Raw genomic sequence first — 15568 nt, 5'->3', positions numbered from 1 at the left:
AGTCGAACGTTGGGATCTAAGGATATTGACGGTGATATCCTTGTATAATCCCTGCATCATTGATTAAGCATACAAAGCTGAAGAGGTCTCATATGAAAACCAGCAAAGGGAATGATCGAGACTGAAGGTTTTGACAAGCTGAAAACAATTTTATTTGTCTCTGATAGAGACAGAGTCATGGACACAGAATCTATCTGGAACCCTTAAAAGGTGACCCTTGTCTGAGGAATCAAGGAACTTTTTGGTAAATTGATCCTCCAACCATGTCTTTGAAGAAACACTAGTTGATTTGTGTGAGATTCGGCAGAATGTAAAGACTGAGCTAGTACCAAGATATCGTCCAAATAAGGAAACACCGCAAAACCCTGTTCTCTGATTACAGAGAGTAGGGAACCGAGAACCTTCGAGAAAATTCTTGCAGCTGTCGCAAGGCCAAAAGGAAGAGCGAAAATTGGTAATGCTAGTCTAGAAAAGAGAATCTCAGAAACCAATAGTGGTCTGGATGAATTGGAATATGAAGATATGCATCCTGTAAGTCTATCGTGGACATATAATGACCTTGTTAAACAAAAGGCAGAATAGTCCTTATAGTTACCATTTTGAAAGTTGGCCTGAATTAATTTTCTTTCTTTGGGACAAAGAATAGATTTGAATAAAACCCCAGACCCTGTTCCTGAAACGGAATTGGTATGATTACCCCTGAAAGCGCCAGATCTGAAACACACTTCAGAAAAGCCAGAGCCTTCACTGGATTTGCTGGGACGTGTGAGAGTAAAGAAAAAATCTTCTCACAGAAGGTCTTACTCTGAATCCTATTTGATACCCTTGAGAGACAATACTCTGATCCACTGATTTTGGACAGAATCTGTCCAAATGTTTTGGAAAAATTTCAATCTGCCCCCCACCAACTTACCCATACCTTCATGCAGACTTTGGCGCTGGATTCTTAAAGGGCTTGGATTTATTCCAACTTGAAGGTTTCCAATTGGAACCAGATTCTTTGGGGGAAGGATTGGCTTTCTGTTCCTTATTCTGTCAAAAAGAACAAAAACGAATAGAAGCTTTAGATTTACCCCTAGGTCTTTTATCCTGAGGCAAAAAAAAAAACTTTCTTCCCCCAGTGACAGTTGAAATAATTGAAACCAACTGAGAACCAAATAAATTGTTACCTTGGAAAGAAAGAGATAGTAATCTAGACTTAGATACCATGTCAGCATTCCAATATTTAAGCCACAAAGCTCTTCTAGCTAAAATAGCTAAAGACATAGATTTAACATCAATTTTGATTATATCAAAAATAGCATCACATATAAAATGATTAGCATGTTGAAGCAAGCGAACACTGCTAGACAAATCAGAATCTGTTTCCTGTTGCGCTAAGCTTTCCAACCAAAAAGTTGATGCAGCTGCAACATCAGCCATGAATATAGCAGGCCTAAGAATATAGCCCAAAAAATAAGTTTTCCTTAGATAAGATTCAAGTTTCCTATCTAAAGGATCCTTAAAAGAAGTACTATCTTCCATAGGAATAGTAGTACGTTTGGCAAGAGTAGAAATACCCCCTTTAACTTTGGGGATTTTTTCCCAAAACTCCAATCTAGCTGCTGGCAAAGGATACAATTTCTTAAACCCAGGCCTATTCCATTCCTTATAAATCATATCAGAAATAGCATCAGGAACTGGAAAAACATCTGGAGTAACCACAGGAGGTTTGTAAACAGAATTTAAACGTTTACTAATTTTAGTATCAAGAGGACTAGATTCCTCAATATCCAAAGTAACCAACACTTCTTTTAATAATTTATGAATATACTCCATCTTAAAGAGATAAGTAGATTTGTCAGTGTCAATATCTGAGGTAGTATCTTCTGAATAAGATAGATCCTCATCAGAGGAGGATAATTCATTTGAAATTTCATCAATCTTATGAGAAGTTTTAAAAGACCTTTTACATTTATTAAAGGCGGAATAGCAGACAAAGCCTTCTGAATCGCATCAGCAATAAAATCTTTAATATTCACAGGGATATCATGTACATAAGATGTTGAAGGAACAACAGGCATTGTACTAGTACTGATGGATACATTCTCTGCATGTAAAAGCTTGTCATGACAACAGTTACATACTACAGCTGGAGATATAATCTCCACAAACTTACAACAGATACACATAGCTTTGATAGAACTGTCATCAGGCAGTGGGATTCCAACAGTGTTTTTGAGGCAGGATCAGATTGAGACATTTTGCAAATGTAAGAGAAAAAACATATAAAGCAAAATTATCAATTTTCTTATATGGCAGTTTCTGGAATGGGAAAAAAAATGCAAACAACATAGCCCTCTGAGCATAAAAAAAGCAAGAGGCATATAGGAAGTAAGGTTTAAATAATTAAATTATTTGGCGCCAAGAATGACGTACAACGCAAATTAAATTTTTTGGCGTTAATGACAACCGGAAATGACGCAACTTGCATCATGGCAGACGCAACCTTGTGCAAGGAAACCTGGCATCAACTAAGATGCCGGGAATGACGAATTTGCGTCACCGAACGTACCTTCACGTCAAAAAATTATCGCGCCAAGAATGATGCAATAAATATCAGCATTTTGGGACCTCGCAAGCCTAATTTTGTCAGTGAAATTTAATGAAAAAGCAGTCAATTTGAAGAAAAGACTATACCCAAGGTAAAATAACTTCCTAAATATGTTTCCCAATTTGAAACTGATAGTCTGCAAAAGGAAATATACATAAACCTGACACATGGCAAATATAAGTACAATACAAATATTTAAATCTTTTTATTAATACATAAAGTGCCAAACCATAGCTGAGAGTGTCTTAAGTAATGAAAACATACTTACAGAAAGACACCCATCCACATATAGCATATAGCCAAACCAGTACTGAAACAGTATCAGTAGAGGTAATGGAATATGAGAGTATATTGTCGATCTGAAAAGGGAAGTAGGAGATGAATCTCTACAACCGATAACCTTTGAAAGGATTTCCCGTGAGGAAAACCATAGAATTAATAGGTGATACTCTCTTCACATCCCTCTGACAAACACTGTACTCTGAGAGAAATCGGGCTTCAAAATGCTGAGAAGCGCATATCACAGAAGAAAACCAAGCACAAACTTACTTCACCACCTCCATAGGGAGGCAAAGTTTGTAAAACTGAATTGTGCGTGTGATGAGGGGTGTATTTATAGGCATTTTGAGGTTTGGGAAACTTTGCCCCTCCTGGTAGGATTGTATATCCCATACGTCACTACCTCATGGAATCTTGCCAATTACATGAAATAAGGTACCCACTATTAAGCAGCTAAAACTTAACCTGATCTATCAATTTTAGAGAGGGATGATTTGTATCACAATGCAACAGGCAACAGGATTGGTTTTAAAGGAAAATGGAAACCCTTTATGAACGTGTTATAACATATACAACTTCATAATATTCTTGGCCAAGACTTATGTTTATTATGGAGGGATAATAAGATAGACGCTGGATATTTATATTGAATTTTTATATTTTCTTTTTTGTAGATATTGTTTGTTATTAATGGAATTGTTCTGTAGGAAAAACTCTGTATTTGGTATATAATGCTTAATTTCAAAACTGTAAATAAATAATTTGATGAGATAGTGTATAAAAATAATGGTAGCCCTCAGTTTACGCCGGGGTTAGGTTCCAGAAGGAATGGTTGTAAATCGAAACCGTTGTAAATTGAAACCCAGTTTATAATGTAAGTCAATGGGAAGTGAGGGAGTTAGGTTCCAGGCCCCTCTCAAAATTGGCATAAGTAACACCTAATACATTATTTTTAAAGCTTTGAAATGAAGACTTTAAATGCTAAACAGCATTATAAACCTAAAAAAATAATCACACAACACAGAATATATAATTAAACTAAGTTAAATGAACAAAAACATTTGCTAAACAGCATTATAATCCTAATAAAATAATCACAACACAGACTTCACTTGCATTTTTCTGCAAACAGTTCTTTCTATGTATTCCAACTGGACTGATTTATAGACAGGAAGATCTTGTTCCTTTGAAATCTGCTTGATAGCTCAGGTCTGGTTAAACTGATTAATTTTAGCTTGCTTGGCTTTGCTGCAACACATAGCAGTCACATGACTGGAAAAAAAGGTTGTTATTCTGAAACGGTGTAAATTGAACCGTTGTAAAACGAGGGCCACCTGTATGTATATGTGTGTGTGTATATATATATATATATATATATATATATATATATATATATATATATATATATATATATATATATATATATATATATATATATATATATATATATAAATAAAACATAATTTATTCTTACCTGATAAATTTATTTCTCTTGTAGTGTAGTCAGTCCACGGGTCATCCATTACTTATAGAATATATCTCTTCCTAACAGGAAGCTGCAAGAGGATCACCCAGCAGAGCTGCTATATAGCTCCTCCCCTCACATGTCATATTCAGTCATTCGACCAAAGCAGACGAGAAAGGAGAAACCATAGGGTGCAGTGGTGACTGGAGTTTAATTAAAATTTAGGTCTGCCTTAAAGACAGGGCGGGCCGTGGACTGACTACACTACAAGAGAAATAAATTTATCAGGTAAGCATAAATTATGTTTTCTCTTGTTAAGTGTAGTCAGTCCACGGGTCATCCATTACTTATGGAATACCAATACCAAAGCTAAAGTACACGGATGAAGGGAGGGACAAGGCAGGAACATTAAACAGAAGGAACCACTGCCTGAAGTACCTTTCTCCCAAAAATAGCCTCCGAAGAAGCAAAAGTGTCAAATTTGTAAAATTTGGAAAAGGTGTGAAGTGAAGACCAAGTCGCAGCCTTGCAAATCTGTTCAACAGAGGCCTCATTTTTAAAGGCCCAGGTGGAAGCCACAACTCTAGTAGAATGAGCTGTAATCCTTTCAGGAGGCTGCTGTCCAGCAGTCTCATAGGCTAAACGTATTATGCTACAAAGCCAAAAAGAGAGAGAGGTAGCCGAAGCCTTTTGACCTCTTCTCTGTCCAGAGTAAACGACAAACAGGGAAGAAGTTTGACGAAAATCTTTAGTTGCCTGCAAATAGAACTTCAGGGAACGGACTACGTCCAAATTATGCAAAAGTCGTTCCTTCTTTGAAGAAGGGTTAGGACACAGTGATGGAACAACAATCTCTTGATTGATATTCCTGTTAGTAACTACCTTAGGTAAGAACCCAGGTTTAGTACGCAGAACTACCTTGTCTGAATGAAAAATCAGATAAGGAGAATCAAAATGTAAGGCAGATAACTCAGAGACTCCTCGAGCCGAGGAAATAGCCATCAAAAACAAAACCTTCCAGGATAACAGCTTGATATCAATGGAATGAAGGGGTTCAAATGGAACGCCTTGAAGAACATTAAGAACTAAGTTTAAGCTCCACGGCGGAGCAACAGTCTTAAACACAGGCTTAATCCTAGTTAAAGCCTGAACGTCTGGAACTTCAGCCAGACGTTTGTGTAGAAGAATAGACAGAGCAGAAATCTGTCCCTTTAACGAACTAGCAGATAAGCCCTTTTCTAAACCCTCTTGTATAAAGGACAATATCCTAGGAATCCTAACCTTACTCCATGAGTAACTCTTGGATTCGCACCAATATAAATATTTACGCCATATCTTATGGTAAATTTTTCTGGTAACAGGCTTCCTAGCCTGTATTAAGGTATCAATAACCGACTCCGAGAAGCCACGCTTTGATAGAATCAAGCGTTCAATCTCCATGCAGTCAGCCTCAGAGAAATTAGATTTGGATGTTTGAAAGGACCCTGAATTAGAAGGTCCTGTCTCAGAGGCAGAGACCACGGTGGACAGGACGACATGTCCACTAGGTCTGCATACCAGGTCCTGCGTGGCCACGCAGCCGCTATCAGAATCACCGAAGCTCTCTCCTGTTTGATCTTGGCAATCAAACGAGGAAGCATCGGGAATGGTGGAAACACATAAGCCATGTTGAAGACCCAAGGGGCTGTCAGAGCATCTATCAGCACCGCTCCCGGGTCCCTGGACCTGGATCCGTAACAAGGAAGCTTGGCGTTCTGGCGAGACGACATGAGATCCAGATCTGGTTTGCCCCAACGAAGAATCAGTTGAGCAAAGACCTCCGGATGAAGTTCCCACTCCCCCGGATGAAAAGTCTGGCGACTTAGAAAATCCGCCTCCCAGTTCTCTACGCCTGGGATGTAAATCGCTGACCGGTGGCAAGAGTGAGACTCTGCCCAACATTGCTAGGGAACTTCTGGTTCCCCCTTGATGGTTGATGTAAGCCACAGTCGTGATGTTGTCCGACTGAAATCTGATGAACCTCAGAGTTGCTAACTGAGGCCAAGCTAGGAGAGCAATGAATATTGCTCTTAATTCCAGAATATTTATTGGGAGGAGTTTCTCCTCCTGAGTCCATAATCCCTGAGCTTTCAGGGAGTTCCAGACTGCGCCCCAGCCTAGAAGGCTGGCGTCTGTTGTTACAATCGTCCAATCTGGCCTGCGAAAGGTCATCCCCTTGGACAGATGTGGCCGAGAGAGCCACCATAGAAGAGAATCTCTGGTCTCTTGATCCAGACTTAGTAGGGGGGACAAATCTGAGTAATCCCCGTTCCACTGACTTAGCATGCACAATTGCAGCGGTCTGAGATGCAGGCGCGCAAATGGTACTATGTCCATTGCCGCTACCATTAAGCCGATTACTTCCATGCACTGAGCTACTGACGGGTGTGGAATGGAATGAAGGACACGGCAAGCATTTAGAAGTTTTGATAACCTGGCCTCCGTCAGGTAAATTTTCATCTCTACAGAATCTATAAGAGTCCCTAGAAAGGGAACCCTTGTAAGTGGTAATAGAGAACTCTTTTCCACGTTCACCTTCCACCCATGCGACCTCAGAAATGCCAGAACTATCTCTGTATGAGACTTGGCAGTTTGAAAACTTGACGCTTGTATCAGAATGTCGTCTAGGTAAGGAGTCACCGCTATGCCTCGCGGTCTTAGTACCGCCAGAAGTGAGCCCAGAACTTTTGTAAAGATTCTTGGAGCCGTAGCTAATCCGAAGGGAAGAGCTACAAACTGGTAATGCCTGTCTAGGAAAGCAAATCTTAGGTACCGATAATGATCCCTGTGAATCGGTATGTGAAGGTAGGCATCCTTTAAATCCACTGTGGTCATGTACTGACCCTCTTGGATCATGGGAAGGATGGTTCGAAAAGTTTCCATTTTGAATGATGGAACTCTTAGAAATTTGTTTAGGATTCTTAAGTCCAAGATTGGTCTGAAGGTTCCCTCTTTCTTGGGAACCACAAATAGATTTGAATAGAATCCCTGCCCGTGTTCCGTCCGCGGAACTGGGTGGATCACCCCCATTAGTAAAAGGTCTTGTACACAGCGTAGAAACGCCTCTTTCTTTATTTGGTTTGCTGATAACCTTGAAAGATGAAATCTCCCTCGTGGAGGAGAAGTTTTGAAGTCCAGGAGATATCCCTGAGATATGATCTCCAACGCCCAGGGATCCTGGACATCTCTTGCCCAAGCCTGGGCGAAGAGAGAAAGTCTGCCCCCCACTAGATCCGTTTCCGGATAGGGGGCCCTCTCTTCATGCTGTCTTGGGGGCAGCAGCAGGTTTCTTGGCCTGCTTGCCCTTGTTCCAGGACTGGTTAACTTTCCAGCCCTGCCTGTAACGAGCAACAGCTCCTTCCTGTTTTGGAGCGGAGGAAGTTGATGCTGCTCCAGCCTTGATGTTACGAAAGGCACGAAAATTAGACTGTTTGGCCTTTGATTTGGCCCTGTCCTGAGGTAGAGCATGGCCCTTACCTCCCGTAATGTCAGCTATAATTTCTTTCAAGCCGGGCCCGAATAAGGTCTGCCCTTTGAAAGGAATATTAAGCAATTTAGATTTAGAAGTCACGTCAGCTGACCAGGATTTAAGCCATAGCGCTCTGCGCGCTTGGATGGCGAATCCGGAGTTCTTAGCCGTAAGTTTGGTTAAATGTACGACGGCATCAGAAACAAATGCGTTAGCTAGCTTAAGTGCTTTAAGCTTGTTCATAATTTCATCCAATGGAGCTGTGCGAATGGCCTCTTCCAGAGACTCAAACCAGAATGCCGCCGCAGCAGTGACAGGCGCAATGCATGCAAGGGGCTGTAAGATAAAACCTTGTTGAACAAACATTTTCTTAAGGTAACCCTCTAATTTCTTATCCATTGGATCTGAAAAGGCACAACTATCCTCCACCGGGATAGTGGTACGCTTAGCTAAAGTAGAAACTGCTCCCTCCACCTTAGTCTATAGGAAACATTTTTCTAAATATGGGAGGAGGGGAAAAGGGCACACCAGGTCTATCCCACTCCTTGCTAATAATCTCTGTAAGCCTTTTAGGTATAGGAAACACGTCAGTACACACTGGTACCGCATAGTATCTATCCAACCTACATAATTTTTCTGGAATTGCAACCGTGTTACAATCATTCAGAGCCGCTAATACCTCCCCTAGCAATATGCGGAGGTTCTCAAGCTTAAATTTAAAATTAGAAATCTCTGAATCCAGTCTCCCTGGATCAGATCTGTCACCCACAGAATGAAGCTCTCCGTCTTCACGTTCTGCAAACTGTGACGCAGTATCTGACATGGCTCTCACCTCATCCGCGCGCTCTGTCCTTAACCCAGAGCTATCGCGCTTGCCTCTTAATTCTGGCAATTTAGATAATACTTCTGTCATAACAGTAGCCATGTCTTGCAAAGTGATTTGTAAGGGCCTCCCTGATGTACTTGGCGCCACAAAATCACGCACCTCCTGAGCGGGAGGCGAAGGTACTGACACGTGAGGAGAGTTAGTCGGCATAACTTCCCCCTCGTTGTCTGGTGATAATTTCTTTACATGTAAAGATTGACTTTTATTTAAAGTAGCATCAATGCAATTAGTACATAAATTTCTATTGGGCTCCACATTGGCCTTTAAACATAGTGAACAAAGAGATTCATCTGTGTCAGACATGTTTAAACAGACTAGCAATGAGACTAGCAAGCTTGGAAATACTTTTCTAAATAAATTTACAAGCAATATAAAAAACGCTACTGTGCCTTTAAGAAGCACAAAAAGCTGTCACAGTTGAAATAACAATGAACCAAAATAGTTATAGCAACCAATTTTTTACAGTAAATGTATTAAGTTAGCAAAGGATTGCACCCACCAGCAAATGGATGATTAACCCCTTAATACCCAAAAACGGATTAACAATTTAATAATTAACGTTTTTCTCACAGTCAAAACACACTGTCACAGGTCTGCTGTGACTGATTACCTCCCTCAAAATGAATTTTGAGGGGCCCTGAGCTCTCTAGAGACGATCTGGATCATGGAGGATGAAGTAGACAGATTGTGACTGAATTTTTACTGCGCAAAAAAGCGCTAAAATAGGCCCCTCCCACTCATATTACAACAGTGGGGAAGCTCAGAAAACTGTTTCTATGCAGAAAACAAAGATGGCCATGTGGTAAAAATCATGCCTCAATAAGTTTTATCACCAAGTACCTCACAAAAAACGATTAACATGCCAGTAAACGTTTCAAACATACATTTGAAAAGTTATGAATTGTTATTAATAAGCCTGCTACCAGTCGCTTTTACTGCAGTTAAGGCTCATACATTATTTCAGTATTAACAGTATTTTCAGAGTCAATTCCATTCCTTAGAAAAATACATTCAGTGTACACACATTCATCAGCCTAATACCAGTCGCTATCACTGCATTTAAGGCTGAACTTACTTTACATTGGTATCAGCAGTATTTTCTCAGTCAATTCCATTCCTCAGAAAAATAATTACTGCACATACCTCATTTGCAGGGGGGCCCTGCATGCTATTCCCCTTCTCTGAAGTTACCTCACTCCTCAGATGAGAACAGCCAGTGGATCTTAGTTACGTCTGCTAAGATCATAGAAAACGCAGGCAGATTCTTCTTCTAATGCTGCCTGAGAATAAACAGCACACTCCGGTGCCATTTAAAATAACAAACTTTTGATTGTAGATATAAACTAAGTTAAAAAACACCACAGACCTCTCACAGCGACCTATCTAGTTAGGCTGCAAGAGAATGACTGAATATGACATGTGAGGGGAGGAGCTATATAGCAGCTCTGCTGGGTGATCCTCTTGCAGCTTCCTGTTAGGAAGAGATATATTCCATAAGTAATGGATGACCCGTGGACTGACTACACTTAAGAGAAAAAAAAAATATAAATATATATATATATATATATATATATATATATATATATATATATATATATATATATATATATATATATATATATATATATATATATATATATATATATATATATATATATATGGATTCGTGGACTCTCCGTGCCATTGGAAAGAAAAACCAATTCTGTGTCACACCAGAGCTTAGTAAGACTCGGTCAGGGACCATGCTTAAACATCTAGCGGCGAGAAAGACAAAAATCCTCCGCAGGTCTATGTCACAATGGCGTCTGAATTAAACGGAATGTCAGAACAGAGCGGACCAAGTCTTCTCAGTAACTTCACCACTTACCCTGGGTAGCTGAAAGCAAAGCGCTGCATATTAAGAAAAAAAAAACACCCTCACACTAACCACAGGCTTACAGTGAAGGCAATTATCGTTACACTCTTCTCCAAACTGGCAAAGGCACTAGCCATAGTTAAAAGAATAGGAAAGTCAATATTACTAGCAGGATTCAAATAGGAGTATGTAATTTTAAGACAGTTTTACTTTTAGCTGTACTAAAAAGTGCTTTCCTAGCTTAAAAAAAAAAGTAAAAATATTCTAGCAGCATAAATAAATACATATTGATACAAGTTGAAAGGGTAAACCCCTACACATACTATAGGGAAAAAAAATTTATTAATGTAATTTGTAGGCTTGAACAACATAAAAAAAAATTACATTTTTATTAGAAATTATTTTACGTACCTACTATCATCTATAATTGTAATGTGAGAAGGTTTTTTCAATCTCTTCTCAGAAGCTTTCATTTGCCCTTTAGGAGAAAAAAAAAAAACGGTTATTTGAAAACTTATTTTTGTAATTAAGCTCTTATGGAGAGTTGTACTCTACCCAAAGAGAACCCTCTATAATGTATGTGTTTTATACAGATTGGGGAGGTTATAAACCTGTGCATTAGGTAAAATATATATTATTAATATTTGAAAGACACCCTCCTTTTTAAGTTATTCACAGGAAGGATGCCATATACTCTCCAATGGAGCACTGGGAGGTATTTAAAAGGGCTATTATAGTGGGGGGGGGGGGGGGGAGAGAAATCGGTTATCACTAACGACCTGAGCACTACTACACATCTGTTTATAACCTATTTTTGGAGGTGATACACATCAATTTGCAAAGTTGATAGTTATAAAATTATCTGCTTCAATGAATGAAAGCATGTAATTTTTTCCCCAACCCTATAAGGGAGAGAAATCTGTTCAAAGCAGCATGTATCTAACATTACAAATGTAGTTTAGAATGAAAATATGTCATCTTGATTTATTTATTTAATATCATTGTGGGAATGGCTTAATTGTTCAATGAAATGCAAAGCCTACAAACTGTCCGTACGACAAAAATAACCATGGGGAAGAATGATGGTACAACTTTAGACTACATTTTAAAAGGCAAAAACTGGATTGATTTATGTAAAAAAAATAAACTTCTGTTTTGCCAGACTGAACTGATAGGTAGCCAAGGGTAATTACTGAATTACAGTGGAGAAATAAAGGAATGTTGATCTATATAGATGTATAAAATGATAAAGGAAACCCAAAACTTTTGTTTTCTGATTCAGGCAGAGCATGTCAAACAACGTTACAGTTTACTTCTATAATTAAACTTTCTTTGTTCTCTTGGTATCTTTTGTTAAAAAAGGAAGTAAGCGCAGAAATTAACACTATATGGCAGCAGTTTAGCAAGAACGTTACACATTTGCAAGAGCACAAGATGGTAGCAACTTCATTCTACCATGTAGTGTCCCAGACACAGGCTACCTACTAGGTATGTCTTCAACAAATAATACCATGATAAAGAAGCAAAATTTGATAATAGAAGTAAATTGGAATTTTTATTTTATTTTTTTTAAATTGTATGCTCTATCTGAATCGTGAAAGAAAAAAACAAAAATGTATGCTTACCTAAATAAATTTCTTTCTTTCGGGATATGGTCAGTCCACGGCATCCTCAATTACTGTTGGGAATATCACTCATGGCCAGCAGGAAGCGGCAAAGAGCACCACAGCAAAGCTGTTAAGTATGCTCCCCTTCCCACAAACCCCAGTCGTTCGACCGAAGGAAAATGGAGAAAAGGAGTAACACAAGGTGTAGAGGTGCCTGAGGTTTAGTAAAAAAAATGGTCTTAGAATAAAGGGCGGTGCCGTGGACTCACCATATCCGGAAAGAAAGAAATTTATCAGGTAAGCATAAATTTTGTTTTCTTTCCTAATATATGGTGAGCCCACTGCGTCCTCAATTACTGTTGGGAACCAATACCCAAGCAAAAGGACACGGAGGACTAGGGAGACACAAGACAAGTAGACCTAAAGAGAAGGCACCACTGCTTGAAGAACCTTTCCCCCAAAAGAAGCCTCAGCCGAGGCAACAATATCAAATTTATGAAATTTGGAAAAAGTATGCAAAGAGGACCAAGTTGCAGCCTTGGAAATCTGTTCCACAGAAGCTTCATATTTGAAAGCCCAAGAAGAAGAGTCAGCCCTAGTGGAATGAGGTGTGATTCTCTCAGGAGGCTGCTGTCCAGCAGTCTCATATGCTAAACGAATAATACTTCTCAACCAGAGAGAAAGAGAAGTAGCTTTCTGACCTTTACGTTTACCAGAAAAACAAACAAACAATGCAGAAGACTGGGGAAAATCCTTAGTCGCCTGCAAATAGAATTTAGGAGCACGCACATCATCTAGGTTGTGCAACAAACGTTCCTTATGAGAAGGTTTAGGATAGAGAGAAGGAACAACAGTTTCCTGATTAACATTTCTATCCGAAACAACCTTAGGAAGAAAACCAAACTTGGTACGAAGAACTGCCTTATCTGCATGAAAAATGATATAAGGCGAATCGCACTGCAAAGCTGAGAGTTCCGAAACTCTCCGAGCAGAAGAGATAGCAGTAAGAAACAAAACCTTTCAAGATAACTTAATATCTATGGAATGTAGTGGCTCAAACGGAGCCTAATGCAAAACTTTAAGAACAAGGTTAAGGCTCCAAGGCGAAGCAACAGACTTAAACACATATGATATGGCTGCACCTCACTGACGAGGCCCACAATAGGCCGAAACGTACGTCTGGGGTTTTGCTGTTTCTCTCGTTCAGAGAGAGATTGCCTGGTATTTCGGGGCTGGACTGTACTGTGAAGTCAGGATCAGACTGATATGCTACAGGAAAGTTCTTCTCTGTGAAAGGCACATATTGAGCAAAAAGAGGCTGCTTCTAGGGTGGTAACTAGCCATAGAACAAGCTATTATGCTATTGTTCATTCCCAGGTTGAGCGCTTCACTCTCTTTATTTATGCAAATTATGACACTTGGGGAAGTCTCCCTAAGTGTGATGTGGTAATCCAGACGTGGACCCGTTGCTCAGTGTGACTAGAGGGATATGGCTGCACCTCACTGACGAGGCCCACAATAGGCCGAAACGTACATCTGGGGTTTTGCTGTTTCTCTCGTTCAGAGAGGGGTTGCCTAGTATTTCGGGGCTGGACTGCACTGTTAAGTCAGGATCATACTGATATGCTACAGGAAAGTTCTTCTCTGTGAAAGGCACATATTGAGCAAAAAGAGGCTGCTTCAACGGTGGTAACTAGCCATAGAACAAGCTATTATGCTATTGTTCGTTCCCAGGTTGAGCGCTTCTCTCTTTTTATTTATGCAGACTTAAACACAGGCCTGATCCTGACCAAGGCCTGACGCTTGTGCAGCAAAATAGAGCAGAGATCTGACCATTCAGAGTACTGACTGACAAACCCTTCTCCAGACCTTCCTGGAGAAAAGACAAAATTCTTGGAATCCTGACCCTTACTCCAAGAGTAGCCCTTGGATTCACACCAATATATGCCATATCTTATGGTAAATCTTTCTAGTAACAGGCTTATGAGCCTGAATCATGGTCTCAGTGACCGACTCAGAAAATCCATACAGACAGAATTAAGCAGTCCAAGCAGTCAGCTTCAGAGAAACGAGATTTGATGAAGGAAAGGACCTTGAAGTAGTAGGTCCTTCCTTAGAGGAAGTCTCCAAGGAGGGAGAGACGACATCGCCACCAAGTCTGCATACCAGATCCTTTGAGGCCACGCCGGAGCTATTAGAATCACAGATTCTCTCTTGCTTGATACGAGCAATGACTCGTGGAAGGAGAGCAAACAAAGGAAATAGGTATGCCAACCTGATGTTCCAAGAAACTGCCAGAGCATCTATCAGGAAGGCCTGAGGATCCCTTGACCTTGAACCGTTCTTTGGAAGCTTGGCGTTCTGTCAAGACGCCTTCAGATCTAACTCCGGTACACCCCATTTGATGATTAACCTGGAGAAGCCATCAAGGCATTGAAGATTACTCTCAACTCCAATATGTTTATGGGGAGAGCAGATTCCTCCCAAGACCAAAGTCCTTGCGCCTTCAACGAGTCCCAGACTGCTCCCCAGCCCATCAGGCTGGCGTCCGTGGTCACAATCACCCAGGATGGTCTCCAAAAGCATGTTCCCCTGAGACAGCCACCACAGGAGAGAGTCTCTCGTCGACTGATCAAGAACTATCTTCTGAGACAGATCTGCATAATCCCCATTCCATTGACTGAGCATACATAACTGTGGAGCTCTCAAATGGAATCAAGCAAAGGGAACTATGTCCATGGAAGACACCATCAGACAATTAAACCTCCATACATTTGGCCACTGATGGCCGTACAGCAGAGTGTAGAGATGGACAAGAGGAAAGAATCTTGGCTCTTCTGACTTCCGTCAGAAATATTTTCATTGATAGGGAATCTATAATGGTTCCTAAGAAGACCACCCTTGTAGCCGGAACAAGGAATCTTTTTTCCAAATTCACCTTCCATCCGTGGGAACGAAGAAAAAACAAAATCTCTGTGTGAGATTTTGCTAGTTGAAAAAAAAAATGGCGCCTGAACCAGAATGTCGTCCCGATAAGGCGCCACAGCAATTCCCCAAGAACGAATCACTGCTAAAAGAGCCCCCAGAACCTTTGAGAAAATTCTGGGAGCTGTGGCAAGGCCAAATGAAAGAGCCACAAACTGAAAGCTTTGTCCAGAAAGGCAAATCTCAGAAATTTGTGATGATCCCTGTGAATGGGAACATGGAGGTACGCATCCTTCAGGTCTATGGTCATCATGAACTCTTGCACTAAAGGAAGAATGGAATGGATAGTTTCCATCTTGAAGGACGGCACTCTGAGTAACTTGTTTAGACACTTTAGATCTAGAATAGGTCTGAAAGTTCCCTCTTTTTTAGGAAACCACGAACAGATTG

At 40.2% G+C, this 15568-nt stretch overlaps 1 protein-coding gene across 1 annotated transcript in view; it reads right to left on the bottom strand.

The window, feature by feature from the left end:
* ATAD5 (ATPase family AAA domain containing 5) overlaps positions 1 to 15568 on the bottom strand; it is a 507256-nt gene that overhangs the window by 471845 nt on the left and 19843 nt on the right. Inside the window, exon 6 of the mRNA XM_053721398.1 lies at positions 10998 to 11064. Within this exon, the coding sequence (XP_053577373.1) occupies positions 10998 to 11064 (67 nt within the window). The remainder of the gene's footprint in view (positions 1 to 10997; positions 11065 to 15568) is intronic.

The sequence above is a fragment of the Bombina bombina genome, chromosome 1 (genome assembly GCF_027579735.1).
Source record: "Bombina bombina isolate aBomBom1 chromosome 1, aBomBom1.pri, whole genome shotgun sequence".
Classification (NCBI taxonomy): domain Eukaryota; kingdom Metazoa; phylum Chordata; class Amphibia; order Anura; family Bombinatoridae; genus Bombina; species Bombina bombina.
Note: the sequence above shows the minus strand (reverse complement) of the source record. Positions and strands in the feature narration are given on the sequence as shown.